General features: G+C 33.8%; 1 protein-coding gene and 1 non-coding gene across 6 annotated transcripts in view; one reads left to right on the forward strand and one right to left on the reverse strand.

The window, feature by feature from the left end:
• Positions 1–16,186, reverse strand: part of RAD54B (RAD54 homolog B) — a 177,217-nt gene that overhangs the window by 66,810 nt on the left and 94,221 nt on the right. For all 5 annotated transcript variants that reach the window (XM_037803339.1, XM_037803335.1, XM_037803338.1 and 2 more), the window contains 4 exons: positions 12,004–12,198; positions 9,399–9,677; positions 6,483–6,645; positions 352–577 (listed from right to left, as the gene is read on the reverse strand). In XM_037803339.1, coding sequence (XP_037659267.1) covers positions 352–577; positions 6,483–6,645; positions 9,399–9,677; positions 12,004–12,198 — 863 coding nt within the window. The remainder of the gene's footprint in view (positions 1–351; positions 578–6,482; positions 6,646–9,398; positions 9,678–12,003; positions 12,199–16,186) is intronic.
• On the forward strand, positions 14,783–14,884 carry LOC119509699. The gene has a single exon (XR_005211762.1). It is a non-coding gene; the product is annotated as a U6 spliceosomal RNA (small nuclear RNA).

The raw sequence follows: 16,186 nt of genomic DNA on the forward strand, positions 1-16,186 counted from the left end.
TGATGAATGTACAACTATGTAATGGTACTGTGAACAATCGAATGTACGATTTGTTTTGTATGACTGCATAGTAAGTGAATATATCTCAATAAAATGAAGATTTAAAAAAAAAAAAGTCATGGGCAGAAACTTTGTGAAATCAAATTTGAGCAGCACATAACCTCATAGACGCTTATCAAGTATAAGAATATTTTAACTCAAAAACAAAATGTAAGCCAAGACTCCATTTTTGTGCCAAGAGTTGGAGAGTTACATATGTGGAAAAACTACAATATAGAATGAAAACTGCAAAACTGATTTGAAAAGCTGATGATTTAAAAATGACTAAGGTTACACTGTTAAGTGTCTTACCTGATCTACAGTAAATATCTTGATCCTTTCACTTCCTAGCCATTTTTGAAATTCTTTCCTCCAGTTATTTACCAAGCTTCCAGGTGTGACAATAAGTGTCTTCTTTATTACTGGCTTGCCTCCATAGGGTCCCTGACACTGTAGAGTCCAGATGAGTGAAATGCATTGCAATGTTTTCCCTAAACCCATTTCATCAGCAAGAATAGCTCCACATCTTCCATTCACTCTGTTAGAAATAATTATACTTCTTTTAATCACAATAGAAAAATATTTCCTGTGCCTAAAATCGCCACTTATTTGTGAAGAACCAGAAGCTGATATTTTGTAATTAGGACAAATTCTACCCCCATTGAAGATGTTTTCTAGTTTTTCATTTAGCTGATTTACAATCTCTCTCTCTATTCCATCTCTGATAATTACAGTACTTGTACACTGGCAACTAAATTACTAAAACATAAATGTAAAATTGGAGATCTGAATCTAAATTATCAGTTACCATTATATGTATATATTTAGAGAGACTATCTGAATTTGGAAAATTTAACTATAATTGTGTTTTTCATCACAGTTTACTAGTTTTTTTAATCAGTTTCAGTATTAGATATCAAAACAGTTTAAAAGATATTGTAGCTTCAAACAGCAAGATCTACTGAGTTATATTTATGATTCTCAACATTTAAAATAGCTCCCTGCACTTTAGCAAACAATGAGTACAACTGCTTGATCTTAATAAACTTAATTTAGTAAAAGTCTTTTATCCTACAGACCTACTAGATTAATACAATTTGAAACTAAATGTTATTAAAAATATTAATAATACCATGCATTTTTATATCACTTTATATTTCAAGTCCTTTGATACATCAAAAAAAGTCCAAAGGAATTAAGGACATTACCAAAAAATAAACACAGTTTGTTCATTTGATTGTATTTCTTATTGTTAGAAATAATACCAAAAAGCTATTTTATATATTTTCTATATCAAGGAGTGCAGAAAAAAATATTAACTTGATTATAACCACTGTAATCTTTCTAGATCAATAGTTTGCCAATACAGGACCAAATGCCAGCTAAATGAGCTATAGTAAGTGGCAGAGAAAAGACGTGAAGAAAAAGTAGAAGGAAGAGAGCAGGAAGGTTTCACTGAGAAGACGATGCACCTTGAACAGGGTTTTAAAGCATGAATAGGAAATCACTGCACTAATAGGGTAGTTCAATATAGTTGGAGCTTAACCTAAATTCCAAGAAAAGAAATACAAGAATATGAAGCTGGCAAGGTAAGCAAAAGAGAAACGATGAGGATACTTATCCTTGATCTTAGACTCTATTTTGTAGGTCAGTGTGCCAGTTTGGATGTATTATGCCCCCCCAAACACCATGTTCTTTGGTACAATCTTGTGGCGGCAGACATATTAGTGTTGATTAGGTTGGAATCCTTTGATTGAGTGTTTCCATGGAGATGTGACTCAATCAACTGTGGGGGAGACCTTTGATTAGATAATTCCCATGGAGGTGTTACCCCATTCATTCAGGGTGGGTCTTAATTAAATCACTGGAGTCCTAAAAAAGAGTTCACAGACAGGCGGAACTCAGAGCAGCTGAGAGGGACATTTTGGAGAGAAAAGGTCTGCTGGCAAATCTGAAAGAGAAACCCAGATGCTTAGATGCACAGGAGCTGGAGAAGCTAAGAGAGGACAAAACACCCCAAGAGCAACATTTTGAAGAACGCACAAGAGCTGAGAGAGGAGCTGGAACACAACCTGGGATCAGCAGACACCAGCCACATGCCTTCCCAGCTAACAGAGATTTTCTGGATGCCATTGGCCTTCCTTCAGTGAAGGTATACTCATGTTGACACCTTAATTTGGACATTTTCATGGCCTTCATTAATTTGTAAATTTGTAACCAAATAAACCCCCTTTATAAAAGTCAATCTACTTCCGCCCTGGGCCCGGAAGGGTGATGTGGCTGGGGCTTCGCTGGCCTCACTGTGTCTGCCACTTTCAATTTTCAGAGTTTGTTGACTGTAATCTTGCTGCTTATATGTACCTGTGCTTATATCCAATCCTTGGCACCCAGCCTCCTGGAAAGAATTAAACTGGATGGTTGGGCATATTTTGGAAGTGTGCCAAAAATGGTGAACGAAAGAGTCCTTATGTTGCAGTGTGCTGTATAGTGATGGCCTTCAGTATCATGCAATAGCTTGGAACAATGCCAGAATTTAATTGCCATCAGATTTCAAAATGAAAAAGGACTTACATGCAGAAAATAATGGAAAGAGTAGTTAACCCTTTTATCTCTGAACAGTGAGATAAATTTCCAGCTGCTGTTCTTTACTTTCATGTTATTGGACCAATGTTCTACATAAATAATTAAGATGTAACCAAACAATCAACCTCAGTACTGTCACTACAATATTACATTCTGCAAATGTCTTCTGTTGTGTCAGATACCAGTTTTTAGTGAGGTATCTTTAAGGCACAGAGTAGAAAACAAAATTAGTAAATTACTCAAGTTCCTTACACTGTGATTTGGAAACGATAAATCTTTATAGAATGAGACCTTTTTCGGGCTAGCTTTTTTATTGGGGAAAACGGGGTTTCAATTTGTGTTGGTAAGGATTGTGTTCTTATTTAATATTATCATTTTCAACAGTAACCAGAGTACCTCTACTCTTAGTAAACTCTGTAGTTTATTACAGATTTTCTAAGTATATAAAATAAGCCTGTGCTGTTCTTAAGAAGGAAGATAAATGAGACACAACTTAAGAATATTACTGGGAAAATGTTCATATATAACATGAGAGTTTATACTAGCCAGCATGTATAATAAGCCTCTGAAACTTCTGGCCAAGTATAGGTAAATGTCTTAAACATAACTTGACCAGCTTGCTGTCTGTCTCCTAAAAAGACTGCATTCTTAGAAGAAGAAGAGCAAAACAGAACAATTATAGAATGATCTCTTACATAGTTTTCATTCTTTTTAGCGTCAGGTCTTCAAAAATGAAACAGTTATTTTAATTGCCCCATAATGCAAACTGTACTATTGTTTTGTTTTGTTTTTTAATACAGAACTTTAAATCCAGTTTATGTTTTGTCTGTCAAAATTTGAATGGAATCTCATGGATATTATTTTTCAGTACTTTGTGGATGATGATAAACAGTTTTCAGATCTACTTATCTAAAAAAAAAAAAAATCCATTTCTGGTATTTTGCATAACAGCAGCATTAACAAACTGTAACAGCCAGCTTATCGCAAACATCATCTTTCATGACTACCATCATCATGATTTTTTGCCACACATGATACCATCTGTCTACTATTTATTATTTTTCTTTAAAACAATTCATTTTTTATTCTTTTAAAAAAAATTCATTTTTTATACTCATTAACTAAGTATACCACTATTCAAATAAAAAGACAAGGCTTCTCCACATTCCACCTAAAAAGTTTTCACATACCACCAGTGAAGTGCACAACACAGATTGGGAAACACTGCTCTAAGTTCTAAAAGTCTGTGAATGATTTTAAGCAAGGGAATGTTAAGTTCAGTATTAGTTTTCAAAAAAAAAATCAAGCTGATGGTACAGATTTGTACAATGGATTTGAAGGGCATCAGCAGATACACAAGTTACAAGGCACTGCAATAGTCTGGATAAAATATGTTCCAGTTTCCTAAAACTGCTGAATGCAAAATTAGGTTGCAAATTTATAGTTCTAAGGCCAAGAAAATGTCCAAATTAAGGCATCAAGAAGTAAATACCTTCTCTGCCTCTGTCCCATGGGAAGGCACACAGCGACGTCTACTAGTCCTTCTTCTCCTTAGTTCTGGTTTCAAAATGGCTTTCTCTAAACTGTCTCTGGGCTTCTATCTCTCCTAGCTTCTCTGAGCTATCTTCAAAATGTCTCTGCTTTCTTATCCACTCATAGAGGATACCAGTAAACAATAATTAAGATCCACCTTGAATGGGTAGGGTCACATCTCAATAGAAATAATATAATCAAAAAGTAACACCCACAATAAGACTGTACCCACAAGATTGGATTAAAAGAACATGGCTTTCTGCCATGTGGATCACACTCCTCTTTGTCCAGCGTATGGATGGATGAGTAGAAAAACAGGGGCAAAAAAAAAAAAAAAAAAAAAAAAAGCACTCAGTGTTCTTTTTTACTTTAATTGTTCTTTTTCACTTTAATTTTTATTCTTATTACTTTTGTGTGTGTGGTAACAAAAATGTTCAAAAATTAATTTGGGTAATGGATACACAACTATATGGTGGTACTGTGAACAACTGTACGCTTTGTATGAATGCATGGTATGTGAATATATCGCAATAAAATTGAATTATTAAAAAAATTTTTAAAAAATGAAAACATTAAAAGAAAAAAAGAACATGGCTTTCTGGGGTACATAATAGATTCAAACCAGCACTATATGATATTTTTATTACACCAGTTACTGAAGCTGTTGCCAGAAAAGATTAGGACTCAGATGTTAATTAGGAGGTTAAAATAATTAAAAGGGCAGTTTTGATTAGACTTAAAAGGTGAGATAAAAGAAATCAAGTATAATTCACGTCCAATGGAGATGAGATTTCCAAAAGAAAGAGCGGATTTGAGATGGAAGGTGAGTTTAATTAAAGTTTCTAGAAGACAGTATTCTCTTAACCTGTCATCATTCAAGGGGCTATAAGAGCTAAGGGGAATCTACATTTCCAACTCCCTATTAAATGACATTTTAAAAAATCAAGAGCTTATGTATTTAAAAGCAAAAACAAAACAAAACAAAAAAGGACTGGAAGGAAATAGACCAAGATGTCAGCAAACACCTTGACTGTTGTTTTCTTCTTTCTGGTTTGTGCTCCCCACCCCCACCCCCCATCTTCCAAAATATCCTTTAAGAACACTAGTACTCTTTATTCAATAAAAAGCAGGGGAATGGACTGTGGAAAGAAAGCAGAGTAGGAAGGTCCAGGAATGACTCCCTCCACCAAAACAATTATTAAAATAGTAAAAACTGTCTGAATCAACTATTTTGAAATTCTGTAGTCTAGTGGAACGCTGTGTTTGAATGTGGTTAAAATGGGAAATTTTAGGTCACATGTTACTAAAACAAAAGTTTTTTAAAAAATAGGACTATACAATACAGTGAACTCTAATGTAAATTCCAGACCATAGTTAATAACACAATCATAATAATACGCTTTCATCAACCGTAACAAATGTATCAAACTAATGTAAGGTGTTAATGCGGGCAGGGAGGTATATGGGAACTCTGTATTTTGTGCATGACTGGTCTGTAACCTCCAACTTCTCTAATTGAAAAAAGAAGCACTCCTTTTTTTAAAAGAGATACCAGAGAGATAAGAAAGCCTTCTTTCATATTCCTTCCAAGCAGAATTAAAGGCTTCTTCCCTTTTGCTCCCACAACTATTTATCATACTCCTGGTGAGCTCTTACTGTACTACATTAAGGTTGGCTGTTTTTACCTATTTTCACAAATACTTTATAAGCTACTTAAGAGTAAGCACCATGGTTCTGACACTTGTATGCCCAGTTCCTGGCACATAACACCTATCAAGAACTATGTGGGGCTTGAATCATGTACTGCACAAAAGGCTTGAGCATCTTAAGCCCAGGTCCTGTGGGTCTGAGCCCATTTGAAAACAGGATTTTCAATATGTTATTAGTTAAGGTGAAGCCAAACTGAATGAGGATGGGCCTTCTGTCATTATGACTGGAGTCGGTACAAAGAGATGACTGAGCAGGAGGAGTAGAAATCAGAGGACGAGACAGAAAAAGGAAGATCACCAATGCGACAGATGCAGCCACCAGGCTTAGGAGAAAACATGGCTGTCTATACCTTAATATTGGACTTTCAAAACTGTGAGACAATAAACTTCTGTTGTTTAAGCCAATCCATTCTTCGATATTTGTCATAGAGCCCTGACAAACTAAGACAACACACCTTTGGAATAAGTGCATGAAAAAATACCATTCATACTTTTCTACCAACTAAACTCATGGTGTACTTCCGAGACTCATTATATCAGTATCTTCCTAGAAAACCATTATTATGTTACAGGTTAAATCAAAACTTGGATGGGCTAAAAAATTATTTCTTTTCCTACCTCATTCCCATCACACATTCATAAAGGAATATGATTCCCTCTTTCTGATGTGGTCGAAGATGACAGACAAGGTAAGGATCTATCACTACATCCGTAATAGGGAAACAGTTCTTATTGAACATCCACTGATGATTCTTGTCTGGCCGTGGCATAACAAGGGAATCTTGAGAAAAATGTAAAAGTATAATTAAAATGTACTGTAATTTCACTTTGCCAACAACTGCATTATCTTGCTTTAATTACTCATAAGGTACAACTTTTTGCCATCATTTGCAACGCAAATATTTGAAAATCATTAAAAATAATGCTAAGCAAGCATACAAAATTTAAAAAGAAAATCTTAAGACTATTTATGTAAGATTTCATGCAAAGAATTACAAAGACTTCATATGCACACAAATGCTTCAAAAACACTGAAATTCACTATTGTCTAATAAGGAACTCATCTAATGCTGAGAATGGGTCAGTCCAGCATCCAACAGTACAGTATTCAGAGCAAACAACTATTTCCACAGAAAGAACACAATGGAACTTTGCCAAGATATATTTGCCAATGTTCGGAGTCTCTTGTTCTTTCATAAACATTCCTTTTATTTTCAATCTGGCACATGCTAACAGTGACCACTACTCTTATTACTCAGAAGAAAAAGAAGGATGACAAATTTTCCATTGACTTAGCCATCATTATTTGGTTAAAAAGTTAATTACTGCATTCATGAATGTCAAATTAATGAACGTTAGCAAAGCAGCATGAAATAACCAAATAATAATATAATTCTTTAGAAATATACTATTTAAAAGATTTGTTTAAATATCACCCAAAAAAGACAAATTGAAATATAACTTGAAAGTAGGTCTCAACTGATAAATCTGACATCAGATAATCAAAATCAAAATACCCATCAAAACTATTTTTGGGATATTTCTGCAAGTCTACTCATGGTTAAAAACTGAACTAGATTAAAAATAAACAAACAAAAAGGAAAGAAGTTAAGAACAAGGAGATGAGAAGAGAAGGATAAAAAGAAATAGCTTCCAAGAGATTAAATAAAATATCCACCAATGAGGAAATACATAGTCACAGAAATAAAGAGTTTGGTCATGTTTAAACATTAGCAGTTATCCAGAGGACAGGTTTTCTGTGGATCGTCCTAGGTTTCTGAGCAACTGAAAGGAACTCTCATCTTAAAGGTCAATTTCTGGTAGCTAGGGCATTAGGGAGAGAAAATGGAAACTTTAGCCCTTGGCCTTTCTCTGTATCCCAGAGCAAAACAAGACTGTATGCCTTGTGAATTTCCAACTAAGAAATGGCCCCATTTCTTTCTATCTTATAAAAAAGACAAAGGGGGAAAAGAGAAGATAAAGATAGAGAAGATCATACACTGCTCAAGCAAGAGGGACCACAGGGTCTAGGAAATCATCTAACAAAGCACCCATCTTCAAGAAAGATAAAACCTAAATAATTCATGATAACTGGACATCAGTTCAAATTTTAAGATGGCCCTTTACCTTCACTATGATAACACATCATTTAATGCTAACAAAATCTCTCACACTTTAAGTATAATTCTACCCTTGGCAGGATAAGATAACTAAATAAGATAAAAGATAAATAAATGATAATAAGATGAAGCATTTATACAAACTGCTTTCATATATATAAACACAAATATACACACAAGTACACATATAAATGTATATATCTACAAATATATACATACACACATATATACATACATGTGTGTATACATATATATATATATTACAATAAAATTTTTCATTCCCTCAATCACAAATATTTATTGGATGCAGTATATGCCAGGCACTCTAAGTCTCCATGGTGGGTATTAGGATCCACATTTTACAGATGAAGACGAAAAACATTAGTGAGGTTAAGTGACTACTCCACGAGGTTCAGTTCTGCCATAGCCCTCCCCTGTGTAATAGAAAGGCAGAGAAAAAAGGAAGTAGAAGAGAGAAGGAAGGTTGTTAAAAGAGCTGGTGAGATAGATAAAATATTTGGATAAAAAGAAAAATACAACCATAAGCTTCTACTCTCTATATTTCAATTAAGTCTCTGGAGTAAGCTAATATTGAAGAAGTAGAAATTTGAAATTTTGGATTTTTACCCCAATCATGATATTGATTGTTTGAATTTGATCCTCAAAGGTCTGTTTAACTCAAAAACATTACGTTTCTATAATACTTGCAAAAGGGAACGATAATTACGTTATTTCATATACTTTTATTTTACTTCTTTTATTAAAGACGTCTACTCTACCTTCTAACTTACGCATCTTCTACACTATAATTCAAATTTACTTGCCTGTCTCCTCACCAAATTAGAAGCTCTGAGAAGTCAGTTTTACCGATGGGCCAATGCATAAAAGACACTAAAATATTTATTGAATGAACAATTAGTATAAAAGAACAGACTGAAACCATTTCATTTCTTAATGTGATTTTTAAATTAAACACATTAATGTGAAAAGTAACTGATTTAATTGAATTTTCACAAGTAAAATTTGAATTCTTTGCACGACATCTCACTAACATTTTTATACATTGATGCATATAACCAGTAGCATAAAGATAATTCTGATTCATGAATTTACTAATTTTTCTCCTTAATAAAGTTGTCATTTTATTAAAACTTAGGCACACATGTATGTATACATCCATTTACATATTCTTCCTTCAACACATATATAGTATTTTAGGATTCTTGGGATTATACATTTACATTGAAATAATTCCCAAATAATATTTTTTACTTCAAAATTATCCCTTGCGTCAGATTATATATCTGAAGAATATACATTTTAACTTGAAAACAAACTCTAAACCTGAAATTCACAAACCAAAAATCTTTTAACAATAAAAAGCAGAATATACAAACTATTTTAAAAATCTTACTTGGTGCATATGGGTCATGGCGAGGTTTGCAATGTTGGAAACCATTTTGTCTATTTTCCTTTGAACTTGGTTTACAAACACTTTTGAAAGGTTGAGAGAAACACTTCATAGCAGGCTGAGAACTTGAGATAGCAGGACTTCCTCCACCAAGCTGAAAACACTTGCCACTGGTGAAGTCATCTGGAGAGATTATACCCATGACTTCTATTTCTTTTCCACCAATCATCAGTGTCTGTCCCTCATCAATCTTTTCAAGATCTTTGAATTTATATCCAATGCCTTATATTGAGGAGGAAAAAAATTTATTTAATTTACTGACACTCCACTCTAAGGTTACCTAATTAGTGATACCAAAGTCACCTTCTCTTACATTATATCAATACAGGAAATGAAAACCACGTTTCAAATTCAAATAGCCTTGTATAACCCACTTCCCAGAAACATAATTTACTGTTTGGATTAAAAAAAAAAAAAAAAAACTAAAAATATGAAGAAATAAATACTAATACAGCTATAGAAATTAGCCAAGCTTTAGAGAAAGCAAGACTTTATTTTGTTGAAAATACAGCATACGTTCTTACAGTTTTGCTATCTCTAGTCTGTGGAAAATCAAGCCAGGAAATGGGACTGGTAAGCTATAGGGACCCTTCTTTGTGAACAAACCAGAAAAACAGTGTGGCTTCTATATTTGCACTTGGAAACTACTGGAAACATGAAGTAGAACCAGCAATGGTAACAACTGCTACCACAACTAGTACTGAATTGTTCTGCATAAGATAGGAAAGTTAAAATATAGCTGTAGCAAGAGGCCACTGCTATTCCAAGTTCTAGCTCTTTAATAAAAAAAGGGGGATATTTAAAAGTTCAAGTTTTTTTGAATTAGTATTAATTCAACAGACACTTACTAAGCATTGTCATGTGTAAGGGAGCTAGGGAAAATAAACATGAAAAAGACAGAAGTATATTTTGAGTGAGCTCATTAACCTACACTAATTGCATAATTACTGTGCCATTAGGAAAGGCAAAACTGTGTATACTATAAACATTTTAAGTTTCTAAAAATTACTAAAAACTGTCGTATTTTAGAAAATGAGACCCTGTTCAACAGGTTGGAAAGTGCTATAATTTGCCCTACTAAAACTGGGCTAAAATTTATAATCTGTACCAATTTGTAACTAGCATACATTCTTAAGTAATTTACAGTAAATACTTCTTTAATTTTATTGATCTAATATAGGGATAAATTACTCAGCTGGTATTCTTAAAAACAACCCCTCAATCCCCCAAACTACGGTCTCTGCAATTTGACCTCTCCAAATTCATGAAGATTACAATTTTATCATCACACAGAATCCAGATACTGCTAATCTTAGTTTTACATGGAAATGGGAGACAAGGATAATCTTTTAATTTTGAGGCACTTTTAAGTTTCTCTAACTCCAGGATCTCTCATTTCACTTTGACCCATAGTAGTGACTCTCTCAAACTTCTTTAAATCTCCAGGAGACATACTTATAACTCTAGAACTTTCTTTCCCACACTTATTTTTTTTTTCTGGATATTGTATAATGAGGATCAGTTGAGCTCAACTGCATTATCACAAGCTATCAGGAATTTCAACCATTCAGCCTTCAGTTTTCTTAGGGCCCAGCCTCATTTCTTGTCACTCTGCAACTGCCCTTCTTACACCACATTCCTGAAACATTGAATAAGTTCTAATTCTTTCATGCTTATGAGCCTTTGCGAATATTATTCCCTCTTGTCTAGTACATGCACATTCCCCATAATCTCCAAAATTAATCATCTTTCAAATGGTCCTTCTGCGCTCCCATTACACTGAGTAGAAGTTCTGACCGGAAATAATTTATCTCTGCTTCTTAATTACCAATTACATTGCCTTGTCCCCACCAAAATATAAGCTATACTCATCTTTGAATCTTTATTCTTAGCACGGTACTTATAACAGTTCCTCAAAAAATATAAACTATGATATTTTTAAATGAATGAATGAACATGTAGAATAGACTTTATAATTATGGGCCACACTCAAAATTGAACAATAAGAAAAACCGCAAATAAACTTAAGTTGTGTTTAGGCACTCTGAATCTGTGGGCCTACTTGTATCAACAATAAGTCATGCTGGCACCATTTCATAAGGAAAACAATGGTAACCTACAATGCAGAAATATTAAACTAGGTCTTGCCTAACCAGTATCTCCTTGCTCTTTTTTTCTAGATTTTAAAATGAGTATTCTTGAAATTAAGTATCATCCCACTCCCAATACCAACATCTTTTTAATCACTTAACATTCTGCAAAAAAAAAAATTTTTTTAAGGACACCAAGACAAACCAACTTAATCTTAGAAAATGTCAAAATAATTGTATATACCTGGCCATTTCATTTTTGGAGAAATGAGCTAGCATAGGTCAAAAGATCGTCAGACTAAATATCATGACACAATTTTATTTTATCATACACAATTTTGGCACAAAAGTCACTTTAAACATTTTAATCTGTCCTTTTACAAAACCCAATTATATCTCAGTCCCATAACCAGAGATATGCACTAATTTTAGGCCAAATCATAAACTTCACACATTACCTCTTCCGATGTCTTTGCCTTCCATATCCATTAATGTAAATGACCTTCCTTTTACTATAAGAATAGCATCACCTTCCCATTTTTTGTGTTTTTTCTTTGAAGCCTTACACCAAACAACACTGAAATATTTAACAAGGCTATCAGATTCCTCTTCTTTTCCCTTGGACACTGTTATTTCTGGTGAAGCTGAATGAACTAGAATTTAAAAATATACAATACATTAAAAACCACAGTACTAAAGATGACTCTGGTATCTAAGTAGTAAGGTCATTCAAACAAAAATAAAGGCACAAAAAATCAGACTGTATTAGAATAAGTTTGAAAGAATATTTGATAATACTCATATTAGCATTTTACAAATTGAGAAATCCAAATATCAGGTACTAGCATTTCCACGAGAGTACAATGAATGTTTCTTATTATCCCAAAATCATATAAACTCAGTTGAAGACAAATAATAATCCCTGTGAACATTTTAAAGCTCTAGGAATTAATTATAATATTTCAAAGTCTATAGCATGTAAAAAATACCTAAAATCACTTATTTTGAAAAACTAACGAACAGTGACATAACAAGTCAAGGAAAAGTGAACAAGATTGCAGCATTCTCTGAAATAAAAACCTATAATCTTTTCAAACACAAAGAAATGTAAAACAGCAAAGTTGGAACAAGACCAAATTTCATTAAAATATTTTTGTCGCCTACTTGGAGACACTGATTCTGAGAATTCAGTGGGACACGGTCAGGAAATAAAAAGATTCTTCTTACAAGTCTCTACTTTCTTTGAAAACATTTCCAGTATCACCTTATAAAAACATATTCAACCAGTATTACTCAGAAAATACTCCAGCAGCAGGGAAACTAATCCATGTGACAGAAATCATCCAGCAACAGGGAAACTAATCTATGATGACAAAAATCAGAAAGTGGTGCTGCCTCTGGAGTGGGCAGACTGACTGGAAAGGGACAGGAGAGAAGAACTTGTTTTGAGTGTTGGTTGCATGGGTATATACAAAAATCATCAAACTGAATATTTAAGGTCTATTCTCTTTACTGCACATAAATTATACCTCAATTTTAAAATGACAAAACACAATAACCAAAACAACAACTACAAAACAACAGTAGAGTAGATTGAAAAGCACATATTAGATATTCTAAATACTGGCATTTTCCAGTGTTTAGAAGCATTACACTACAACATATCTACTATCAAACAAGTCAGAGAACATTTGCTTCTACAGGAAAAAACTCCCCATTTTCCCTTACCTCTTCTCTTTTTCTATTAGCAGTTAGACTAGCTATAAAACACCAGCACCCCTATGAGAAATACAGATCACTGTCACCCTAAATCCTAGCTTCTGCTTCTCACCTAACATGTACACTAGATTTGCATTGGCTACATAAAAGGAAGTCTAGCTGAAGACAGCAAAATCTGTTTCCCCCATTACTGAAGAGTTCACTATGTCTTTTAACAAATATATACCAGACCAGAGAGCTATCAAAAAAATCGAAGTCACAAAATAAAATCATTTTACCTTTTAAAGTGAACCATTTACTTAAAGAGGAAAAGAAAAAAGGAAAACCCTGAGATCATGGATAACATAAGAATTATAATAACTTGATTTTTTTTTTTTTAAGAGAGAAAATATGGAAGGAGAGGGGGAATTAGTGCATTATTTCAGGGACTGTAAGGAGCTCTTACCAAGTCACTCCTACTTGATAAGTTCCCATTTTTTCCCCCACACTAAAAAGTGGAAAAGGTCAAAGCATGGAAAAAATAAGATCAAGATTATTCTATGAAGTGTTATGTTTCGGGGAAAAACTAGAACACGTGCATGCATAAAAAGGGAACTTGTAAAACCAGAAAAAGTTGTCTAATCCTACTGTGTCCATTTCAAGCACCCATTCACTTTGCCTCTTCAAACTCCCAGAACTCCTCAACTATTCCAATCTGACTTTGAGTCCAGTCCTCCCCCAAAACCGATCTTGCTAAAGGTGAGTAATGAACTCTTTGCCAATAAATCCACAGGTTATTTTTTAGTCCTGAACAAAGTTCTCTAAAACATTTGACAATGTTGACTACTTCCTCACTAAAATATTGAACTTTTTTGTAGCTTCCCCAATACACTTCAAGTTTTCCTCTTACTTCTTTGGTTGCTTCTTCTTAAACACCTTTGACAGTTCATTCTAACCTTTATTTATTGGAGTTCTTCAGAATTGAGTTCTTGGCCTTCTTTTCTTAATATGCTCCACACTCCTCCTTAAATGAGTGCATCCATTCCCATGGCTTCAATACCACTCATGTGCTGACAACCATATTTTTTTTTCTGTAGCCCAGATCACAACTCCAGATCTAAGTATCTGTGTAGCCAACTGTCTCCCAAACATGTCCACAGGAATGTCTCATAAACCTGAAACTCATTACATCCACTTGTTTTCTCTCCACCAGTTCCTCCTTCAGTTTTCCCATGTCTTAGCAAAAGGCATGACCACCCTTGTTTAAGCCAGAAAATTACACTCTCTGCTTTCTCAGTCCCACAATCAACCACAAAATCCATGTTCTCAAAGCCATGCACTGTTCGCCTTCTCTATTGCCTCCGCTCTTTAAGAATCATCATCTCTGGTTAGGACCACTGTACTATTGCTTCCCAACAGGTCTACTGAAATCCTCTCTTGCCACCATTCCCTAGAACCATTTTCCACATTTATTTTAGTTGTTTATCTTTTAAAGTAAATCTAAACAGGAATCTCTCTTGCTTAAAATCCATTGATTGTGTGCTCACTTTGGCAGCATATATACTAAAATTGGAATGATAGAGATTAGCATGGCCCCTGCACAAGGATGACATGCAAATTTGTGAAGCATTCTATATATATATATATTTTGTGTGTGTGTGGTGATGATTGCACAACTATATGATGGTACCGTGAACAACTGATTGCACACTGTAGATGATTGTGTGGTATGTGAATATACCTCAATAAAACTGAATTTTTAAAAAATCCTTTGGTCTCAATGATCTTGAAACAAATGTGCTACTTCTGGCCCCAGGGCCTTCTACCTCTCTTCCTCTAATACCCTGCATCCAAATTAACTTCTATTCACCCTTCTGTACAGCTTAAATTTTCCTGATAGCTAGATTAGCACAAGTTGTCTTACTGACATCTCAGCATTTGGTACTTCACTTTTGTAGTACTCATTTCAATGGCAATTAATTATGCAACAAATTATTTAATGTTAGTCTTTCCCACTAAACTATAAGGTCCTGAAAGGAGAAGTCTGTTTCTGTCTTGTTCACCACCATATTCCCAGAACAACAGGTACTTTTCAAACTGCCATTTTGACTCTAGGGACATTTTGACTCCATGTTTATGAAAATATTTAAAATAGAATTATCTTAAAATTAATATATTTGCATTGAGAAAGTAGTTTTAGAAATTAACTCTGACCTCATCTTCATTATTGTCCATTTCTATTTTCATTTTAATCATTTCCTTCAGAATCAATTATTTTCCAAGTAAATTTTACAACAAAAATCTGATTCATCACTTTATGTATCAAATTTAACTGATTAGTTTTTGCTATCATGACTTTTCTAACTATAATGCCCACCAAGTCCAGTTTTGTCAAGTCAAATTTTGTATAAGTATTATCAAGATTGTACTAATCCATAAACTTTTAGTCAAAAAATTTACCAGCTTTTAGATAATTGATCATTCTCACGTGTAGACTATTTTTGTTTTACCAAGCTTGATTTTCCTAGATAGCTTTGAGGTTATTAACACTATCAAAAAGACAGGATGCTTTCATCAGTTTTACAACTATAACAAATTTTATGGTTTGAAATTTTAGCCAATTTTAATCAATTTTATTTTGCTTTATTTCTATCAGTAGCAGTCATTATACATTGAATAAAAGATGGGCAATACCTTTCTGCATTTTTTGTTTGTTCCTGTTTTTTATTAGGTTATCCAAGAGAAAAATATAATTCTCCCTTAAATAGTTCAAGAATTCTCTAAAGAGGGGCTAAAAAGAACATTTTCATTAAAATGACTGGGGAATAACATCCTCAAAGTTAAATATCCCTCTGTAGCCCCAGGGCCTAGAAGAGGAGCAATTATGCCCAAATCCCTCCCCACTCCAAAAAAAAAAAAAAAGCTGACAAGAACAAGGGGCAA

This window comes from Choloepus didactylus, chromosome 14, assembly GCF_015220235.1.
Source record: "Choloepus didactylus isolate mChoDid1 chromosome 14, mChoDid1.pri, whole genome shotgun sequence".
NCBI classification, from domain to species: Eukaryota; Metazoa; Chordata; class Mammalia; order Pilosa; family Megalonychidae; genus Choloepus; species Choloepus didactylus.